We start from the raw sequence: 23,139 nt of genomic DNA, 5'->3' as shown, positions 1-23,139 counted from the left end.
TGGGCTTATTACCATCTCCTTTTGCTGTTGTTGCTTTAGGCTCACCTACATGATCCTAGGGCCAAAGCTGCTGAAAGAGAATCATACTGAATCTCCAGATATAAAGCATAGAAGATGGGTCTGCTGGTCCTTTATCATCTTTCTAGTTGCACAAATCAATCATTCAAACTCTTGTGATTATGCTTCCGTAACTTAGAATGTATTAGAAAGCATACTGGTCCAGCTGCAATTTTCCACTTAGCTGGCCTTTGTTAAGTTGAAGGAATAGTGCCCACCTCACAAACTGTTTTGGCACACATGATATGTGGCTACAAATCTTTTCTTCGTATTGCTGCATGTGGATTTATTTTAGATTGAAAAGCCTACCTACCTACCATCATTAAAGGACAACCTGTTTTTAATAAATCCATCACAGCTGGGATTAATGCATTCGTGAAGCTTTTTGTTTGTTTGTTTTTCAAGTTGAGATAATTGGAAACAGATTGATTTAAAATTTGAATTGGAAAAAAAAAAAAGGGGGAAATGCTGGTTTTCTACAGTGCAAAATCATGCAACAGCAAAGCACAACTTGGTACACCACATGTATTAGAAACTCTTAGGAAATTAGGAGAGCTTGAATGAAACAACTGAGGGATCCCCACTTCATCTTAAATGAGTTCATCTGAGACTAGATGTTCCTCGATATTGCCCTCATAGTCAGTTTTACACTATATGAAAGCATCCTTGGGTGTAGATTATATCTTTGGTTACATCTCAGGTGTAGAGGAGTAAGAACAATTTCTGCTTCTGTCTGGGCTGTCTGATCTGTGAACCCAGGTGTTCATAGGCAGTTCAAACCCACTCGTTAAAAAGTGATAGAAGAGTCTTTGCCATCTGCTAGCCTGCCAGCTAAGGCAAGGCTGAGCTCTGTACCTCCAATTTACTAAACCCTTGAAACAACAGACAAAAAAGTGGAGGAAACTACTTAAGGGATGTGTCTGAGTCGTGATTCTTCTCTGATCAACCAGTATGCTGGTGAAGTTTCAGCATCATGAGTTGTTTAGGGCTCATAATCAAGTTTTGGGAGAAGATATATACCATGATTATATACCATGATACACTTGATTGCACAGGGGTAGGTGGTAGCAGCCAATGTACACAAGAAAAACAAGAAAATCACTCAAATGAGAACGAGACTCATTTTATCTTCTTTACTTTCTCCTTTTCAGGCTGGACTACAGTGGCCCCTCACGAGAATTCTTCTTCCTTCTGTCTCAGGAGCTCTTCAATCCCTATTATGGGCTGTTTGAGTATTCAGCCAATGACACTTACACTGTACAGATCAGCCCCATGTCTGCCTTTGTTGAAAATCACCTAGAATGGTAAGGATATTGTATGCAGAATTCAATAATCCTTTTAGAGCCATGCAGAAATGGAAACACAAAACATGAAAGCTGTCAGTTTAGACTAGGCTACATACCAGTACCATTGCTGCTGTCGGGAACTGGAAAGTAGATTGGGAGAAGGAAGAAAGGAGTAAGTGTAAATACAACAGCAAGGTCTGAAAAAGGAATTGTGATTAGGTACTGTTAGATGTCCTAATCATATTACTTTCAACTTGATGTTTTCATGCTTCTGTGTGAAGGTGAAAAGGATGGGGGAGGAACATCTCTGCTTAATCCAGTCCTCCTCTCCTGGGCCCCTTTCTAAGGGATGTGTAGTCTTTCGGTACATCACACAGCTTTGTGCTTGGAAGGTGCTCTCCAGGAGCTACCCTGGTGCTCTGTACCTACTACAGGCCTTAAACAAGGCCCAGTGAAAGCGATACACCTTTTTTTCCCCACACTGTCCCTGCTCATGTACGGCAAGGCCAGCAGAGCAAACAGGTTCCTCCCTTTGCCATGTACGTGTGCAAACAGACAAATTGGTTCTATATCAAAAATTCTGAATGCGTATTGTGATCTCTTCATTTTTCTATCAGCCTCCAGATCTCTCTGTCTCTGGGAGTTGTTTTCCCTTTGATATTTTCAGATGTGGTTCAGTGAAGCATGGGCTGCCAGCCCTGGGCGTTGCTCGATCCCTTGTGGTCTTTCATTGTGTCAAAGAAGTACTGACACATGGGTTTGTTCCTATGATGTTTTCCTTTGTCTAACAAATCTCACTGGCTCCTCTCGGAGATACTTTTTTTTTTTTAATGGAAGGCAGTTCGGGCCCCTTTTAAATTGCAAATAATGCACGTCCCACTGTTCTTGTAGACTGTTCCCACTTTGCTTCAGCTTACAGTGGGCAGGAGATCAAGAATAACCAAACGGTTGTAGCATCACTTCTACTAAAGCTACAGTGGAAGACAAGATTTGTTGTGAACTAGCCGTGGTGTCTGAATTCTTTTAATATTATCATTTCCAGCAGTGGAGCATTTTGCTAACAGTGATCCTTGCATTAGACTGTTTCTCTGCTGTCATTAGCAGGAAGAGAGTGCCATAGTTCTTACAGCTTGTCTGTCTCCCACTGCAATCCTACTGATTAAACAGTATAAAGTGACTTCCCAGTTTTCTAGAAGAAATTTAGTCTGTCCTTCATTCAGTTTAACAGGCAGGATGGATAAACTTTTTATTTCAGAGTCTGTATTTGTGGGGATGCATTCTAATTCCAGAGCATAGGAATGCAGGTGCAAACCAAGCATCATTCTGCTCACACTGAGAGCAAGCTAGACTCAGGCCTGTTTCCCCAGAAGTGGTGTTACCGTGTTATCCCAGCAGTATCTGAGATGGGTCCTGCCTCTTATCTGCTGTAAATGGTCTCCTTGTGAAAAGAGTTCAGCTGCACTTCTCTTAACAGAAGTGATCAATTACACTACAAAGAGCATATAGTTTGTTCTGTACCCCCATTTTGTTCTGCCCATTGAGAGATTTCATCATGGAAGAGGCAGATTTTGAAGGTAATCTGGGCATATTAAAAAGTGAAAAGACACCTAGTATGATTTTCTATAGCAGTTAGCACTTAACTCAGAAATCAGTAGAAGTTAGTTAAGATCACATCCCAATTTCATGTGTCTATACAGGCTATGTGTACACTGAATGTTATTTGGGCTTTGAATATTTTTGGTTTGTTATTTTTAAGGAAAGAGAGTGGAGTCTCTTGGCCTGTAAAGTGTAATAAAAGCTATGACCAGAAAGGTTTGTACATAAAGTAGAGTAAATAGGGTAAGACTGTAGAATCCAAGGAAAGGTAAGCAATGCAGCAAGTGCTCAGTAATACTGCTTGATCCTGTTACGGAAACAACTGGCCAAGACCAGCAGTTTGTAATTAGCCCAATAGGTTTCATTATTGGCTTGTAGATGTGTAGACATTCCAAGTTTTTTATGCTGTCTGTGTTGACTGATCTTAGCTATACATGCGTAACCCTAGAGGACTGTATTCAGAAGTCTGGGCAGGCAGCTAAAATAGGATTTGAACAGAGCTTTTCAAAACTGAAAGAATAGGATTCTTCCATTAAAGCTTTGTAGGCTTCTCTGAGGACACTGTACTAACTTGCTTGTCATCATTTTTTTATGAGGAATGTTTTGTTTTGTTTTGTTTTTCTGAAGTTCTCATCCTTTCTCTAACTTCGTTCTCCTCATTGTCAGTGCTAGAACTTCTATTTCTCATATTTACTTGTTGATTTGGTTCCAGCAGAACCTTCTCCCTTTAACTTACATGAAATTATGAATATTTTCCTGTTCCGAAAACTGTTATACGGCATTAGTTAACATGCATGGAGGAATTAGTTTTGAGAGTCTCAAGGTCACAGATAATTAATATTCATAGTCTTTTTAAAGCTTGAAGTTTGATGTCAGTCATAAAAACCACACAACCATAATTGTATTATATTTGCAGATTTCTTGAACTGTATGCCTTTTGGGGCTTTGGGCTTATCATTTTTGTTGAATTTACCCTTGACATGTGTTTCTGTAGATTAGTTCTGCAAGACCTATCAAGACACAATGATATAGTAAGAAACAGGGCTAGAAGAAAAAAATCTCCTCAAAATTATTTTACATTTTCATTTTTTAAGTGAACAGTGGTGAGTTTGAGATAGAACATGTTTAACAAAATGCAAAGATGTGAAGAACTGGCAGAACTGAGAAATACGCTGCTCTTTTTCCCCTTGCCTAAAAGTTACAGTTCTTCCCCTGTTAATGGCTTATTTCATGCCTTGCTCTTTGTACAAACAACATTCAGAGTCCAAAATGAGTACATCAAAGCGTAGAGTAGTTGTATGTGTGCCAAGTAAAAAAGAGACGTAATGACTGGAAAATATTTCTCATTTATGGAGAAACTGAGATTTAACACCTTTCCTGCAAGCTTCCATTGAATAAGACTTTTTCCTGCAGTTAACATATGTGCATGCAGAACATACAAAATACAAGATATAACACTTTTTCAAACTTCATAAAAATGATTTTAAATCCTCTTGTATCTGAAATGGCACCGTTGACTCTTTCTAGACTTATGAGGTTTGATGTTACACGTTTTTATCTGCATGCTGCAGGATGTACCTGAAGTTCATGCTCAAAAGAGTTGCTTTTAATCCATGCTGGTAATGAGCCATTCTGTCTGATCTGGGTAACATGTCTAGTTCTTTGCCTGAATATTTGAAAACATCTTCTGAAATACAGTTTACACCCCCCACTAATGGTAGTTTCCCTTTCTCCAAATGAGTGGGCAAAATACGGTTGCAGCTGCCATGTGTTATTCCAGTGAAAACAGCATGGTTTAACCCAGAAAGAATATTCTTGTCTTTGCACTTGGTCAGGTGTTTTGGGTAACTGAAGAAAGGAGAGTCACTGAATTATCTCCCTCAGGCTTTGCACAATGTGCTGGGAGACAGAATAGTGGGGAATGTGATACTTTTTTTATCACAACCTCCAATGAAGTTAGAGGTGTAATGTTGAGTACAGCTACCGAACAGCTACTATAGCTAGTTAATTGCCATAATGCTGCGTTCTCACAAATGAGCAAATGGCTCCCAATAGCTTGCAACATCAGTTTATCATTTTCCTCCCTGCCATCAGCCCTTTGAAAGATTTCAGACTGGCTTTCAGTTCTCTGCAGAAACGAAGCCCTGGTGTCCAAGATGCTCAATATTAGCGAGTATACAAAGATACTTTTTCAGATACTCTGACACCTTCTTCCTTTTGTGATATTCAGGATTATGATATCCATCAAATTCATCTTACATAGACCTCTGCAGAGTGCTCCTAAGGTGCAGGGAGATGACAGGTGATGATATTTAAAGCATTAGATCTCTGGAAAATATATATAGGAACTCTCTTCTAGGGAGGGCAAGACTTTTGGGGAATAAACTTGTACTCTCTCAGAAACTTCAGATTTCATTTTTTTGTGAACATTGGTTCTTGTTAAATTCGGCTTCAGCAGATAGAAAGGGAAGATGGGAGATCTTTCTCTTGGAGTTAATGCAAAATGGACATCCAGTCCTTTTAAAAGAGATTGGGACAGTGTTTCCATCTCTGATTTGGAGACTAAAAATTTGACTGAATATTGTAGTTCCCCAATTCACCAAATATAAATGGATGGTTGGATGGATGGATGGATGGATGGATAAATCATTCCTGAGTGAAAGAAAAAATATCCTGCAAAATAATAGATCGAAGAAATGTGTTTCTAAATTGTGGAAACAAAATATCTAGTTTCAGAGTTGGCATAATCTCAAATGCTCATGTGGGTCACTGGTTACTCTCCCTGTTGTCTTCATGGTGCATTTTCAAAGGTCTAAAAAATGACTGGTGTTTGTTCACTGCATCTCATTCACTCTACATTGTATCAGAATGATTTATCTAACCACACTGTGATACACTGTGTTTTTCTTCAGATGTTCATTTTGTCTACCATCTTCCGTAGTATTTCCCTACTCAGGTCCAGCTATGCCACCCAGTAAAGTGGAAATTGGTTTTCATGATAATTTTGCTAAACCTGAGGACTGTTATCTCTGTACTCTTTCATTGTTCTTGTGGCTACCATTTTCGGATGCTTAAAATTTGTCTATCATAAGTTTTATTTCTTAGAATACAACAATTCTCAGTGTTTGCCTGAGAAGTTTCCCTCTCTGCTGTGAGTTCTTAATCTGACAGTGATAACAAAAGTACTGTTGTCTTTTCAGTTCACAAAACACTGTATTCACAAACTGCTGTCAGGCGGAAATCCAGTCTCTCTTTTCATGTCTTCTGAGTGGGCTAGAGTTTTCCTTCACAGCAGTCCTGTCCCCAGGAGTAATCCACTTAGATAATGTAATGCACCCTTCTTCAACATACAGCATTGTAGTCACAGCATGGTCACCTACGCCAGACTTTCTGTCCCCAGATCACTTGCCTGTTCTTTTATCTAACTGGCATCTTCTACTTTTGAATTTTTAGTTCATTGCATGTTTGTGAATTTAGAACCACAGCCAGAAATGTGAAAGGAAGCCCAGTCTCTGCATAGAAGACCAGATGGCCTAGACAGATAAAATCATTCACAGACATTCATTTGGAGATCTGAGGGATGCTAACTTGAAACATCTTTTTTTTTGTGTGTTTTCATAGCAAATTAATGACAGCGTGTTTTTTTTAACAATTATGCATTTGCAGACCTTGCTGTGTTATTCATACAGCCAGAGACCAAGACCTCAATGTCACGGTTGCCCTAGAGGTATTTGCAGCTTGCTAATCATGCCTAGCATTCTATATCCATCTCAGAGTAGTCCTGGTCTGTCTTGATTTTTGTTCTGTAGTGTTTTGTTTTGTTTTGTTTTGTTTTTTAATGAAGTCTAATACGTTTATTTAGCAGAAGCTTATTAGAAAGTTGAAGGTTTTTGACTAATATGTTTTTGCACAGAACCCTACTAAAGACCACAAGGATGGACAGTCAGACACAGTGGTCCAGGTTCCCAGAAGCTGTAGACTGATTCCTCACTGTGGTGTCCTAATGAACTATATTAATTCAATGCTCATTTACAACTGCTTTTAGGGCAGGAGTTTTTTCATTCAACTGCCATAGTCTTTTTTTCTTTTTTCTTTTTTTTTTTTTATGCCTTCCAATACCCTCCATATTCTAGTTCTTGCTGCTGAACAGACTCAGACAGAAAAATGTCATGTATTTCTACACAATATTCTGCAGGTAGACAAAAGCCTGTTGCACCCACTCTTCATGCAGACATGAACTTGCTTTCCAAGCTAACTGATGTACTTACTGGAACACTGAGCTGAGCAAATGTATGCAGCTACCCATCAGGGCTGATTAGTTTAGGCTTGACACTGCCTTGATTGCTTTTACGTGCTCTGGCAAGCTTGGCACAAGGGTAGAGCAAGCTCTCTTTACCCACACACTGCTGTGTGGGTATACGCCATGCCAAACTCTGACCTTCCCTTTTATTTGTTTCATATAAACCACATAGCCATCACTGTCCATCCCGAGTGTTCCAGAAAATGCAGGGTGTTGTTTTTTCCTTTTTTTTTTTGTATAATAAACCCAAGAAGAACCAAGAATGTCGCAACCTCAGCTGTCCTTTTCTACTCAGAGAGCTTGGTTTTCATAACCCGATTTCCTTAGTAGCTCTGCTTTTTGCAGTTGTGCTGTACAGCCATCAGTTTCCTAGTCAGTTTGGGACCTATTCGACAGGAAGGTAAATGTCCTAAAGATGCAAAGTTCCTTAAAGCATCGTGAAATTTGTGATTGGGTAGAGATATGCTGAACAATGCCTTAGCAAGGGCAGTCTGATAAGCTCAACAGTTGCCTATTCTGTTTGGCCCCTTGGCTGGCCCGAGTGAGCTGACAGGTCTACCACAAGCATGGGCTGTGAACCAGCTCTACCATCTTGTTCAGTAGCTAGAGGATGTGAGGGAGAGCTGTGAATGCTCAGGGGAGGCAGAAGGGAGAAACTGGAGATAGTTCAAAGTGTGGGAAGTGCTAGCAGAGATGCGTAGGAGGAACTGCAGCTATTGCAGTGTAGTAATGTAAGGCCATCAGACAGATTATAGGAAACAAAGCACCATTAATCGTGCCACACGGAGAATAGCTTGTTTCAGCTGAAGTCTTTTTAAAGAACATGACAAATTGCCTCATGACCTCATGGGTTGTATTCAGATGCTGACCAGCTCCTGTGATGGATTTAGGCACTTTCTGTGGCTCTTTATAGAAACAGTGGAGAAAAGTAGTCACAACTTTGAAGCAGGAGCTCTGCAAATAACCAGTACTCCTCTCCACTGACTTAAAATAGCTCTGAGGAACTTGTTTCAGCTGTTGTGGCAGGTAACCTGAGTATTGGCCCAATACCTGTTTTGTTGAGGGAGTCAGAAACATTGAGTTCAGTTTTGTACCTGACTGAAATGGGTCAGTTGCATGGGTCTGCACTTGGGGGAGCAATGAATTTAGAAGCCCATTTTGACAGCCATCTTGAAGGGGCCTATTTATGCTAAGCACTGAAAAATCATCCTCTTAAAAATCAGATCAGATACAGCACTTCTCAGAGTGGGCATCCAGTAACATTCAGTTCTTTTTGAAATTTAGATCATTACGTCTTTGCCTCAGTTTCCATCTGAAGAGATTTCCAGTATGTAATCAACTTGAAATCCATTTGATGTATACTAATGCTCTGAACCGCTTTGAAATTCTCAGATGAAAGGCACCATAGAAAGCCAAAGCATTTAATTTTACATTACACTATAAATTTTAATTACTAGCAATATCTTACTTTAAATAAATTATGTTTGCATGAGAAATTTTCAAGCACTATTGTAAATCTTCTGGACAGGAATTATATTAAAATAAATACGCAGCTGAAATCATTTTATAAGACCATTTCACTATGTGAAAAGGGTATGTTGCTGAAATACCTTCTTGCTGCTGCACTCTTTCATTGCTTTCTGTACTTAAGTAAACCTTGATTTTCCTATTAAGTTTGATGTATGACTGTATCGCATAGAGCCTGCCTCAGCAGCTGGTTAATTATTTATTAAGGGTCAGGAGGAATTGGAAGATTAAAGGCAAACCAGAGCGAAGGAGAAAAAAAACATTCTCCCGAACTGAGCTTCTACAGCACCCTTTTTTTTATGTATATATTAAAAAAAAAAAAATGTTTCTGCTTTGTATTTTTCTTATTCTTGGCTTTCTGTCACTTACTGGCGGATTTTTATCCAAGTTCTTTTGAGAATCTGGATGGCTGTATCACAAGGGTTTTAGAAAGAGTTGTGTCACTTACAGTCTCTCCTCTTCTCTGGATCCCATATTGTGTAGCACTGTTTCCATAATTAGAGTTTGGTTTGAGGGGAAGGCGGGTGTTGTATTTTCTTGTGTTTTTACAGAAGTCATTTTTTCCCCTCGCTTAAGGCCATTTAATCTTTTGCAATGCTCTGGATTGAATTTTCCCAGTGATGGGAGGGTTCACATGAAAATCTGTATGGTGTCTCCACCTTGCATGTGGTAGAAGAGAAAAGGGTAAAATCCATACCGTCTTTGAGCATGGGGGCCTGCAGGGAAGCATCAGGGTGGGCAGTGACGGTGTGTTTATTTTTAGTGGTGAAAAACTCCCGGTGAGTGGTGAATGTCCTCATATCTCTTGTTCCAGCCACACTGGAATGGCAGTGCTGAGCTGTCGCTGTGAAGTACCACTCGGTTGTCTTTGCCACTCCTTTTTTCTACTATATTTTATTCAGGCTTTGGTAAGATAAAGAAATGTCAATTAGGACAGGTGCAGAAATTCCCAAGCTAGCCTTTTTTTATTAGTAAACACAATTCATGCATCAAAAAAATCTGCTTGCAGAGCAGAATTGTTTTCGGTAAATCACTCAAAGCCATGCATTTATTTTTTTAATAGAAAAGGCATTTTTCTTTCTGTAGTTCTTTCCCTGGGATATTTTGGAAGTTAAAAGTTTTATTTCTCCATTGAAAAATATTTTTCATTTCAATGTTAGCTAAGCATTACATTAAAGTGCAGAAACAGAGAAGATAAAATATTTACATTGATCTGATCTGAATGTATATGTATGGAGAAGGGTAATTTCAAGTTTGTTGGTTTGCCCCAACTTGAGACTGGAATATTTTTCAAAATCTCAATAAAGTCTCAACACTGTGGAAGATGAGAACAATCTTTACCTGTCCAACCTCTATGAAAAGTTATGTATTTAATAATGAGAATACAGAATTGCAAATTCAGTATCTTGTGTCCAATGTAAGGAAGCTTTTCACATTGTCTCATGACTTGCATTCCAGAAAAGATGGACTAGAAGCTTGAATTTATAACAGAAAAATCAAAACTTTTCTCAGACTTCAGGGAACAGCAATGAAAAGGTTGAGGTCTGCTGCATTCTCCATGTTCCTGGGACAGGATCGGAGCTGTCAGCTTTCAGTGGTATTATAAAGTTGAAGGTGTTCCGTGTTTTGCAGAATGAGATCTAAAAAAGACTGTCAAACACTTTATAGCACGTCTGAATTTTAGCACACAGATTCCTGAGCTTACACAGTTGAGGAACCTCATCCCAAGATGCAGGGATTGTTAGCTGAAATGCAGCACAGTGCAAATGCAAGGTACAGCTTCTGAACCTGAAGTGGTAGATCCACGTGGCTCTGCACTGCAGATGACCTGTTTGCACTTAGCTCAAGGCTATCTGCATCATGCTTCATCACACGGTGTAAACATTCCTGGGTGCTTACCGGTGAGTTTATGACGAGCAGTCTCTCTTATGTTTAAACACCCCAGACAGACTGGAAAGAATATGCTTCCTTTGAGTGAGACTAAGTCAATTATTGTGGCTTCAGTGTTCTTAGTTAGCCATTGAAGGAAAATGTGCAGTCATTTGGCTTGTGCTTTTATGGCCCTCTTGTCTGGCAGATGACTAAATCTATGGATTTTCCTCTCTAACTTGAATAGTTTGTTTCAACACATGACAAAGCCATGGAAAGCAGTCATAAATCATACAATTTATAAAATTTCATCAATTTGCAGGTTTGCAAAGTGCTCCCCACTTTTCCAAAGGGTTTGACTGAGAAATCAAAATTTCTTGATAAAACTGCTCTTTTGCTGGCTTCAAAAATAACTTGTTTGCATCAGACTGAGTTGATCCATAAGGAGCCCATCATGAACTAAAGCTGATCCACACAGTGACATGTTGCTTTACAGAATGTAAGAAAGTAAAAAAATGTCAAATACATTAAACAACTGAAATGGAGGTGGGACCCCAAGGAGCATGATACTGTTTCTGTCTCTACCACTTGTTTCCTGGAGAACAGTAGATAAGTCATTTTAATTCTGTGCTTAAGTTTTTTCATTTGTCAGATGAAATATTGACACTGATCTCCTCTGCAAGCTGCTTTAAGATCTGCCAGTGGGGGAAAAAAAAATCTAGGATCTGGGAATCACAAAGTGTTGAGAATTGTAATCTTCTAGCCAGCTGTTCGTACCTCAGTCTGCACCTGTTCTGTAGTCACTGCTCAGAATTGAAGGAGAGTTTGCCAACCATCTCACAGGCCAGTGTGTTTTACCCACTGTACCAGCAAGAGAAGATGAACCCTGCAAGTATCCTGTTTTCAGATGGTTGGTCATGTTTGTACTATCATATTTTGACAGCGGTTCTCCCAGAGGATGATGATAGTACGTTATGGTCCATGAGGTTGTTGGCTCTGCAACACTCTGTCACACTCCTCCTCTCCTCCTCCAAAACACCATCTTCATGGAACATCCTCCCTGTTGGCAGAATGACACGTAGCACCAATTTCATGCCATAGAGAGACTGTCTACTTTATTGATCTCCTTCTTAGTTGGAAAGACAGAAGTGGAAATGAATCCTGTATTTGCTATGCCTGGATTCTCTGGTGCTCAGACAAGGCTGTCATACCTGTGACTGAGTGGAGTCACACAGTCTCCACTGTGTGGAGGAGTCATCAGAGACAGATTTGCTCAATTCCGTACATGCAGTAATAACCTCTGATGCAGCTCAAGTGATGGGCAAGGAGCCAGATACCTCAGTGTGGTGCTTCATACGTGTCCAGTTCTGTGAGGGCGTATTATCTTTGACATAATGTCATGCAAATGCAGCTGTAACTGTTTCTCTGTGTGAGCAATTGCTTGGAACCACAGTGTGCTTAAATTCAGGAGTCCTCCTGGAAGTAGCTGTTTGATGGAGTGCATTGTAAAGAAACCTGTGGGGATGCTGTGAATTTCCTTTATCTATATTGTCTTTGTCCCTCATTTTTTCTGGATAAAGTAGAATAATCTGGAGCTTCCCTGATAAAAGCATGTGTTTTCTTTTTGTTTGTTTGTTTGATGTTTTTTTTTTTCTTTGTTTGGTTTGGTTTTTGTTTGTTTGTTTTTCTCAGTGACACAATTACTATTTTAACCATTCCTGACAATTTTTTTGTAGTTGGTATAGCTAGGATATAAACAAGATGAAAAGACAATTTGGGAGAAAATGGAAAATGCAACATAGCTTGGTTAGAGACAAGAAAAAGACTTTTGAAAGATTTGATTAAGTTAACAAAAGAAGCAATGAGGTTTGCATTATCTCATTGTTTTTCAGTTACTGGTAAATGAAGCCTCAGGAATGGTTTGAGATTTAATTGTTAATTCAGGGTACATGAGCTCCAGAGATTTCAGATGACATGGATAGTTCACGTTTCCATCATGTGTAAGCAATAGCTCTTTTTCATGTGGTTACTTTTTAGTACTGAGAAACAGAGATGTTGTGTTCCATTTGCAGATAGATCCAGAAAAGTAGGGCAAGCACTGATTGGAGTCAGTAATGCAGTGGCTTTTCAAGCAGAAAATTTCTGCACAGTTTAATAATAAATTGAGAGGTTGACTCACTTGAAACACATTTATCATATGAAACTCAGGTGCCTCGCAAAAGTAAAACTATGTAAAGGACGACTGGCAAGAGAAGGCTTATTCCTGTAGATCTTCATCTGAAGAGAAACATTACATATTCAGCATTTGATACCACTATTGTAATTTTATTTGTATCAGGCTGTTCTCTCTGAAAATCAATTTTCATCCTTTTTTTTTTCCTTGCTTAATTTCTGTTACTGGTCAATGTGTGTATATTTTACGCATCTTTGAACACCTTCTTTGTATTTTATGGCAATCTGCAAGCAGACCTGCTGTACTGGTTCACTTTCCATATGCTTTCCAATCAGGACTACTTAAGAACGGCCAGCACTTTCTTAAATGAGTGTTACAAATTTCCCTTAAAATATAACTAAGTTTCATAAGTTTTATAATAAGAATCAGCAGACAGAATATTATCAAAGAGGTACTTATAGAATATGCCCTCTCATCTTTCAATGCCTGAATGAGATGCCTTGGCTCTGAGCAGAATGTATGCTCTATTAAGTCCCAATAACATTTGCAGGGACTGCAGGGATAAATCCCTGTAGTCTATAACTATTTAATATCCATCATCTTCCAGGCTGGAAATTTGCACAGTTGCTCCATGTGAGCACTCCTAAATGGTTCCTTTTTGTATTAATTTGGAAAATTAAATTAAAATAAAGCTCATCACACAGAATCACGGAATGGTTAAGGTTGGAAGGGACCTCTCAAGGTCATCTGGTCCAACCCCACTGCTCAGGCAGGGCCACCTAGACCAGGTTGCCCAGGACCATGTCCAGATGGCTTTTGAAGATCCCCAAGGAAGGAGACCCCACAGCCTCCCTGGGCAACCTGTACCGCTGCTTAGTTCCCTCACAGTAAAAAGTGCTGTTCAGAGGGAACCTTTCGTGTTCTGATTTGTTCTCATTTCCTCTAGTCTGGTGACTGGGCACCACTGGAAAGAGCCTGTCTCTGTCTTTCCACACCCTCCTTCAGTGTTTAATATATATTGATGAGATCCCCCTGAGCTTTCTCTTCTTGAGTCTGAACAGTCCCACCTCTAGCAGCCTTTCTTCACAGGAGAGGAGTTTGAGTTCATTAATCTTTGTGGCCCTTTGTTGGACTCTCTCCAGTATGTCCATGTCTCTCTCTTACTGGGGAGCTCAGAACTGGACACAGCACCTCATGACTGGCCTCACCAGTGCTGAACAGGAGGGAAGGATTTCCTCCCTCAGCCTGCTGTCAGTATTTTGCCAATTACAGCCCAAGGATAGTTAGCCTTCCTTGTGGCAAGGGTACACTGTTGTGTGCTCAAGTTCAATTTAGTGTCCAGCAGGACCCCCATGTCTTTTTCTGCCGAGCTGCTTTCTAGCTGGGTGGCCCCAGCATGTACTAGTGCTGGGGGTTGTTCCTCCGCAGCAACAAGGGGAGGAACAATGCAGGACTTAGCACTGCTCCTTGCTGAACTTCATGAGGCTCCTGTCAGCCCATTTCTCCATCCTGTCAAGGACGGTACTCTGGATGGCAGCATGATCCTCTGGTGTATCCACCACTCCTCCCAGTTTTGAGCTGTCTGCAAACTTGCTAAGGATATACTCTGCCCCTTCATCCAGATCATTAACGAAGATGTTAAATAGGACAGGAGCAGTATGGACACTATGGGTACTCTGCTAGTCACTGGCCTCCACCTAAACATTGTGACACTGATCACCACCCTCTGGGCCCAGCTGTTCAGCCAGTTTTCTGTCCATCTAACTCTCTGCCATCCAGCCCATACATCAACATGTGAGGATCTTACAGAAGGCAGTGTCCAAAGCCTTACTGAAGTCCAGGTAAACAATATCTGCTGCTCTTCCCTGATCTACCGGGTAGGTCATTTTATTGTAGAAGCTTAACAAGCGTGGGGGTCCAGGGTAAGTTCTCAGGTGGAATGCTGGCATGGTTAGACATCAGAAGAGGTGGGATGAGTCCTCAGTGCAACATGAGAAGAGCAACATAGAGATGACCCAGAATTATATCTGTTGTGCAGAGAATTCTTCATATCGGAGGTGGATATAAGAAAAGAAAATGAGCCAACAATAATCTTACTCCTTCTGTTGGAATTCTCCTTCAGGACTAGTTTAGGAATTATTTTACCTTCTGTCTTTAATGCACTGAGACTTTGTGAACTTTTGTCTCCTGGCCTTTGTAAGCACCATTCCTTTTGTATTAACGACACATGAGCTCATCAGATTCCTGAAACAAAGAGGCGTTGCACTGGAATGCCACAGCATCCACCTCTGAGCCTGCAGATGTGCAGAGCAAATTTGACACAACACCAAATAACACGGTGCTAAAGAGGCAGTCTGCAAAGTTTGCAGATGCAAGATGGATAAACAGAGTGGTGTTAGCTGACTGACCTTCCTGACTATAGATCGCTTTGTGTCATCACATTAGTCCACTCAAAAGTTCTGTCATAGTGAGTAGAGGTTAAATATGCACACCAAACTAAAGAAAGGCATTTGTTAATGAAGCTGATAGAAGGTGTGGATTTGATCTGCTGCCAGGGTTTTGTAAAGATGATCTGATCTAATGCTAGGTTATTGCTCTGTAGATGCAGGTCATTATAGGACATGTTGATTATGTCCTACAGTGAGCCAACACAAGGATATGCACTTCTATTGTATAGACACATACCTCTGGTGCATGTTCCTGACACACTGCTAGTTTTGCTTAAAATTCATAGCGTATGAGGCAGGCAGAGTTGCTGTAATCATCTGGCCTGCTTTTATACAAAATTTACATTCTTAGAAACGGCTTGCATTACTCCTAACCCAAAATACAATGTGTTTTTTAGGGGAAACATTATTCTTCATTTTAAAATGCTAGTGACGGTAAATCCACCAAAATTCAGAAATCATGAATCAATAAATTTACCTCTGCATGACCTCCTTACCCCCAAATAACAGGATTCCAAGTCACAATATTTTAGGCTATAAGAATAGGTTTTGCTTCCTTTAATCACTAGTTTCTAGCCTTTAGGATGCTTGCAAGACTCTTCATAACAGTGGAGGCTTTAACTGTCCTTTAAAACATGCTGTACCACAGTCTCTGGAGCCCATGATGCTTAGTTTCCTATAAATTTGGGGTTCATGATTGACTTCCCTGTCATCTAATAAGATGCATTTTCAGATTAAAGCTTTATCCATGACTGGGCCCTTCAGATATTTTCCCCTTTTGGTTTTTGTGGTGTCTAATACTGGTTGAGGTGAGGTCCAACCTTTCCCACTGTGGAAAGACTAATAGGCTCTCTGGTTGCATCCACCTGCCAAGCATCATTCTTCCTTAGCACAGCTGCCAAGGGCAGAAATCCTGTACCAAAGTGCAGCTTCATTTGTTCAGCTTGTCTGTCAGGTAGCCAGAAGTTTATCTGCACAATTAAGCAGACAAAAGCTTTAAAGCTGCTGCAACAGAATGTGTAAATTTGTCTTAAAGATGAAAGTTAGTTTTCAGTAGTCTTGTGAAAGGAAAATGTCACTTTCAAATATGTTTTGAACGGTATTTACTGTATTCATCTCTCTTAAATCGGATTCTGCACCTGGGACAGAGCAACCCTGACTGTTATGTACAGGCTCAGGGACGAGAGGCTGGAGAGCAGCCCCATGGAAAGGGATCTGGGGGTTTCAGTTGACAGCAAGTTGAATATGAGCCAGCAGTGTGTCCTGGCAGCCAGAAGGACCAAACATGTCCTGGGGTGAATCAGCACGGTGTTGCTGGCTGGTTGAGGGAAGGGATTGTCCCACTCTGCTCTGCGCTGGTGCGGCCTCACCTCAAGTACTGTGTGCAGTTTTGGGCACCACAGTATAAAAAGGACATCAAACTATTAGAGAGTATCCAAAGGAAAACTACAAAGATGGAGAAGGGCCTAGAGGGCAAGACATATGAGGAGCAGCAGAGGTCCCTTGGTTTGCTCATCCCAGAGCAGAGCAGGCTGAGGGGAGGCCTCATGGCGGCCTGCAGCTCCCTCACGAGGGGAGTGGAGGGGCAGGCGCTGAGCTCTGCTCTCTGGGGACAGCGACAGGACCCGAGGGGACGGCATGGAGCTGGGACAGGGGAGGGTCAGGCTGGGAGTTAGGGAAAGGTGCTGCACCCAGAGGGTGGTCGGGCACTGGGACAGGCTTCCCAAGGCAGTGGTCTCGGCACCGAGCCTGCTGGAGGTCAAGAAGCATTTGGACAGTGCTTTCAGACATAGGATCTGATTTTGGGGTGTTTCTGTGCGGAGCCAGGAGCTGGACCCAACGATCTTTGTGGGTCCCTTCCAGCTCAGGAGATTCTGTGATTGTTAGCCCTTCTTTGAATATTTTTTGCACAGGACAACGTGTCAAGAAGGGCACACATAAATCTAACTAATGTATTTAAGTGAGATAAGGTTTGTGAGATTTTTAATCTTTTTAATCTCATCAAATGCCTCCTCTATTAGGATTTAAAGTTTCTCCTATTAGGGTTTAAAGTTACTCATACCATAGCTAATGTAGCCCACAAGTCATACCATATAGAATGATGAACAAAAAACATCCTTGTCCTGTATGCATAGATTACAACTTTGTCAAGGTACATCATTCTCCATCTGAACCCAAGGAAGGACTGCCATGTATGGAACAGCTGCATTAGTTCAACCGGTTAAGAGAGGGCCCTGTAACAAAGGAACATTATTGGTCTTGCCTTATTCTGCTGCTATATGATAAGGAGTAAATTAAATTTCCTGTGAGTCACCTGCAATTGGAGGAAAAATTATTGCTTAGTTGCTGCTACAGCATATGGATTTGTCTGCATACGCAGATGTGGTAAGTATGCAGAGTCCCACTAAGGAGAACAAGCCTGTTATTTTGCAACACGCTGTTGTGAAAACAGGCTATTTCAGGGGCACCTGCAGCCTCCAGAAGGAAAAGGAGTTAGCTGGGTAGTGTGGAAAATCCTGCAAACGAATCAAAGAGTACTGTTGTTAAAAGCCAGAAAGCAGGTGCACACAATGTCCTTTTTGAGTGGACGAATGGTGTCAATAGGCAGGCAAACCAGAGCAGCTCTCCTGCTCATTAATTCTGTCTCTCCTTCCACCATTTCCTGCTCATTAACTCCCTCCCATATTTCCCCTCTGCTCGAGTGCATTACTCAGACTCAATCATTGTCTCCGAAAGGGAGGGGTGTTGAAAGAAAAAGCCAGAATGAGACCTCACATTCCCCACCTCTCCCAAGCTATCTTTCCTGCTAGAAAGAAATCGAACAAGCATTTTACACTTCCTTGGAAAGATAAATGCAAGTCAGGTTTAAGGAAGGTATGTGCCCTCCAGCCAGGATTTACCTCTGTACTGCTTATTCTGTCAATAAAACTTTTTTTTTTTTTTTTTCTGAAGGGACTGTCACCCACCTTTGAATTTCACCTGTGTTCTAAATCCTTCAGGAAGAAATAAAACACGAGAGTCCATTTTCATTTTAACTGGCTTTTGTAAAGGGGTTGATTTCTTGTTGCTTTTCACAAGTTTTTTTGCACTAAAGGCTTCTTGTTGCTTTTTACAAGTTTTGATATATTTTAAGGGGGACTGTGGCTTGACTTGCAGCAGTGGGAGCATGATGGACTGTACAGACACACACACAGATAGACTGAGTTGTTGTTCTGTGAGCTCTTCAGCAAAGGCCTCCCTTTTGACTGGTATCTGTTGACTTACCACAATCCATGGTTCTCAGTGCGCTTACTTATGGATCAAAGGGGTGTAGCCTGAGGTCACAGGCCCTGTCCAGGATGGACCAGGGGCCAGAGGACTTTCTCTTACACCACTCTTCACCTCAAAGAGTCAGGTATAGTAAGCCTCTATAGAGATACCAAAGCTGAGTACAGGACAGGAAGGTTTTGTGGACTGGAGAGTTTAACACCCTCCGTGTGGAAGAGCAGCCATGACCACAAAGCACCATGTCTCCTGGGGTGATTTGGAGCTGCCAAGAACTATAGTTTGCAGTATAGCTTGTTGTGTTTTTTATTTATTTATTTATTGATTGATTGTATTGACAGGCAACAAGAGTGGCAATGTCTCGTTAACTATTTCACATCCTTTATCCACACCAGTTAGCACTGGACTTGCTTTTCCACACACTACCATCACAAGGACTGGGATTGTGGAACCACAGTCAGGCCCCCAGTTGGAGCGAGCCCTGGTGTGTCCCAGAGGGCTGCAAGGCCAGACTGACGGACTACACAACCTAGGGCTGCACTGCATGTTTGCTCAGGCTGACCCACCAAACTTTTTGTCTTTTCAGATAGAAACTCTGCCTATAGCCTTTGGATGGTTTGATACGGTTCTGCCATAAGGCACCGGTTCCAATTAAATTGGCTATTAATGGTTGCCATGACATGTACGCATGACTGTAAACACCTCGATCTAGATGCACTGACCTTTCATGTCAGCTTTACATTAAAACTCTCGAAGTCGCATAGAATTACAGAAGTGATACAAGCAGAACGGAGAACACCAATGCTGTTCATACGTTCAAGCAATTTCATAGCAGAAACTGAGTTCCCAAATCAGTGAGACTTTTCTCGGCAATTTACTTTCAGCTTTGCTTTATTCCAAATGTCTCTGCCTCCCCAGCCCCGCACAGTTGAGTAGCCGTGGGATGAGCTTTGCGGTGAGGAACACTCAGTGCTTGTAGTGTTTTCATTCAACATTCATTTTCAAAACGTAAAGGGATGAGGGGACAGAGCTGTGAAGAACAAAACCAAAAAAGCCAACATGCATTATTTAGGACAAATGGACTTGATTATAGATCCTGAAGGTGCTATAAAACTGATGGATTACAAGCTCAGCATTTCTGGGTTTTGAGCTGTCTGGCTTCCACTGAGCTCTCATTGTGTCAGCTCCCCCTCTTTTCATTGCTTTTTGCTGGAAACATTGCACTGGAGCACAAGTGAAGTGAAGCAGGTCCTAACTAGACCCAACAGCTGCCTTTTGTTGCTGCTGTGGAAACAGCTGTAAGGGGGTAATATAATCACTCTTCTGTTACCAGTCAGGTGCATACCATAAGCACCTTTTTTGGATGCAGGGGACCCAGAGGCAGCTCCTGTGGTGATGTAAATGCTAATTGGGCCCACAACATGCTATTTTGTGCCCCATTTGACAGACTAAGCACTTGTTGTTCTGTCCCATGAGCATAAAGTTGACTGCGTGGATATTCAGCACCTCTTTTATTATGAGATTCATGTTTCATTCATATGCAGGAGGGGTCTTCGCACGGGTTCCCATAGTGGAAGGAATGGTTTCTCAGCTTTTTGATCCATTTCTCATATTTTGTTCAATAAAACTTTACTATGATGTCAGTCAGCTGAGGCTTGGAGTACTTACAGTTAGGATGTGTTATTTTTACTTCTCCTTTTTTACAAATAAGTTTTGGATGGGTGATGGATATTGTTTTTACATAAAGAAGAAAACATTTTTTAAAAATCCTCACCTAGACTTACACCATTTCTGTATTTTCCTGTCTGAAGTTACTGATTTAAAACCAAATTTGATGGAAGAAATAAATTGCAGGAAAAAAAAAAAAAAAAAAAAAAAAAAAAAAACAGAGAAAGAAAAAAAAAAAACAGAGAAAGAAAAAGATGATATATTTTCATCATGTCATAGATTGTAATGGGCAGAGCACTTGGTTAATGTACTTGGAGAACACAGAAGCAAACATGGGGGGTATGTGAAAGCTGAGCATCACCATTAGGAAGGTGGTCTGGGGACAGCTTCACTGCGCTCTAGTTATTGATTTTAATATGTGTCCCTGGTCACAACAGTTAAACAAAGTTCTTTGAACTTTGTTTTCCCACCTGTAAAGTCAACTCATTACCTTTCTAAAGTACTTTAAAGTCACAGTTTGAAAGGGTTGTAACCAGTCAGACATACTGATTCAACAAATATCCTTTACAGCTGTTTTGATAGTATATTTTCTGTTGAGGCCAGATGAAGCATCACAGTTTATCACTGGCTAAGTATTGTGTCTGATGCAGTCTGTTTGCTTCAGAATATTCAAGTAAAGATCAGAGAAAGTGAGGGTTCACAGTGTTTATTGGTTTGGCCCAAGCAAGCATACAACATGCCAGCTGCATATATGGGTACTGCAGAAGATGAATCACGAAGAGGTCCATTATTGATCAGTCAGATATCTGAGGGTTGGTGTTAGATGCCTGCTGGGGTAGGGGAATAATAATAATAATAAATGGAAGTAACTAAGACAGAAACTAAAACAACTGCTACCTGTATAAGTTTCTATGCTGAACATCTTGAGTTACACTTCATTTACTCTGCATTTTTGTATCCCAGGTTCAGGTTCAGTGGTCGTATTCTTGGCCTTGCGCTCATTCATCAGTACCTTCTTGATGCTTTCTTCACAAGGCCATTCTACAAAGCACTGCTAAGGCTGTAAGTATAAGCATGCAACTGTGCAGACACAGTTTGGAAACAGTGATGTGGCAGTGGGTTTCACAGAGGCACAGACCCTCATGGAGTTGCTTCGAGTGCTTAGACCTTCAATTTCTTTCTGTTGTTGTTTGGATTGTCTGCTGATAGAAAACAAACACGTTTTAATATTTCTTGACTTTCTCTGAGAATTTGCCCTTCATAAATGCTGCCTATGTTGATAAAAGTGGATAATAAGTATGACATTTAGGAACATGCCTTTGAAGGTACAGACCCATAATTCCAGAGTTTACCACTGATTAAAAGTTATCAAAGCAATTGAAATAATGTGGAAGACTGTAAACCATCTCTGATAGAACAGACATCATTAATTCCTAAAATAAATAAATTAATTATTTTAAAAAAAAAGAAAGGATGGGAGTATATTAAGAAAATTCTCATGCCTTACTGGTAGGGTACTTTTTCATTCTAAACAGAAGTTGGACTAAATTAGGAATGTTAATGCAGCTATAAACAGTGAATATTTCTTGGTAGTCTTCTGTCTTTTACATTATCAAGCAGAAGCTACCAGTAATATATTATCTTCAGCGTCAACTCTGTAAGGTTTATAAGGTTAACTTTAACAGATAATCTGTGCCGCTTTAATGGACTGCAGGAAGACAGCATACATAAAAATTGCAGCATTAAGAAAAGCCTCAAGTAGTAAGTCAAGAATGCAATTAAATGACAAAGAGCACACTAAAGCATAGCTGAAAAGGTTATCAGTTAGGATGAATCCAAATCAGGAAAGATACTTCTATTTAGAGTCCATATAGTTCTTTAACATGTATTTCATTTTGTGTTGGGTTTTATTTTTATTTTTTTAAACGAATGAGTATTGCTGGGGTCCAAACATTCATATTTATATTGTATGTGAGCCAGTCTGGAAATAGCCTAAAACCTAGAGTGCTCCTGCATTCTTAATGCCCCCTTAGGGGATTTGAAACCAGATTGCCTGTAACATCCGCCTGCTTTTTCAGCAAGCAAGGCTGGCTCCTTATTAGCAAAAATTTAGGCTGCCTGGTCTGCCTTATGTCAGTCTTGTGAGCTTACCTCAAGGATGATGGATACATGGAAGAGCAGCCAGGCACAACATGGTGAGGCCCATTGGGACTGAAGGTAAGCATGTGCTCTCAAGTGCAGGGCATCTTGAAGATTCACAAAAAAATGTGCCCCAGGGGTGCCCTCCAACAGCAAATAGTGTGGGCAGCCAGCAGAATTGGCCTTGAGCCCAGCTGTGCAAAGCAGACAGTTGCAGAACTGCTCTAAGAGGGTCTGTGTAACTGCCTTTGATGTTAACAAAACCAAACACCAGCTTTACGTTGGGTCTCTGTCATAAATTTGCTCACATTCTTAGTAGTAAGTCATCTTACCAGTAGTCATGGGGTCATATATTCAGCTACGTCTTTTTTCTTGCCTCACAACCAGGCCGTGTGATTTAAGTGACTTGGAGTACCTGGATGAAGAGTTCCATCAGAGCTTGCAGTGGATGAAGGATAATAACATCACAGATATCCTGGATCTCACCTTCACAGTGAACGAGGAGGTGTTTGGACAGGTGAGCACAGCTATGCAAAACATCTGAAAAACAAATGTGAAGCTGACAAAGTTGAACATGATGAACATCTTCCTGTCAGAACAGATCATTTAGCCTTTCAATAACACTTTCTTCTCCTACCTTCTGTCTCTTTCAAGCCACCTGTTTCAATGTAGATGTTTATTCTTAGGGTCTATAATATAAAATACCAGCCACAGCCCCCCTACAGGCCTGTTGAGCCACACACTGATGAGCACGAGGAATTCTCTGGAGTGCAGCTCTTCTCTCCAGGGTGTAGTTCACACAGATTGTGGTAT

At 40.8% G+C, this 23,139-nt stretch overlaps 1 protein-coding gene across 9 annotated transcripts in view; it reads left to right on the top strand.

Annotated features, from left to right (window-relative positions):
- The window catches only part of HECW1 (HECT, C2 and WW domain containing E3 ubiquitin protein ligase 1), a 268,296-nt gene that overhangs the window by 225,574 nt on the left and 19,583 nt on the right, over positions 1-23,139 (top strand). For 8 of the 9 annotated variants that reach the window (XM_082753993.1, XM_082753989.1, XM_082753994.1 and 5 more), the window contains 3 exons: positions 1,209-1,361; positions 21,151-21,249; positions 22,714-22,843. In XM_082753993.1, coding sequence (XP_082610119.1) covers positions 1,209-1,361; positions 21,151-21,249; positions 22,714-22,843 — 382 coding nt within the window. Of the gene's footprint in view, positions 1-1,208; positions 1,362-21,150; positions 21,250-22,713; positions 22,844-23,139 lie in introns of those variants that run through there. The other variant, XR_014316964.1, reaches the window with a different exon arrangement.

Source organism: Aythya marila, assembly GCF_965140915.1.
Source record: "Aythya marila genome assembly, chromosome: 2".
Classification (NCBI taxonomy): Eukaryota; Metazoa; Chordata; class Aves; order Anseriformes; family Anatidae; genus Aythya; species Aythya marila.
The sequence above is the reverse complement of the archived record's forward strand: the minus strand, read 5'-3'. Positions and strand labels throughout refer to the sequence as shown.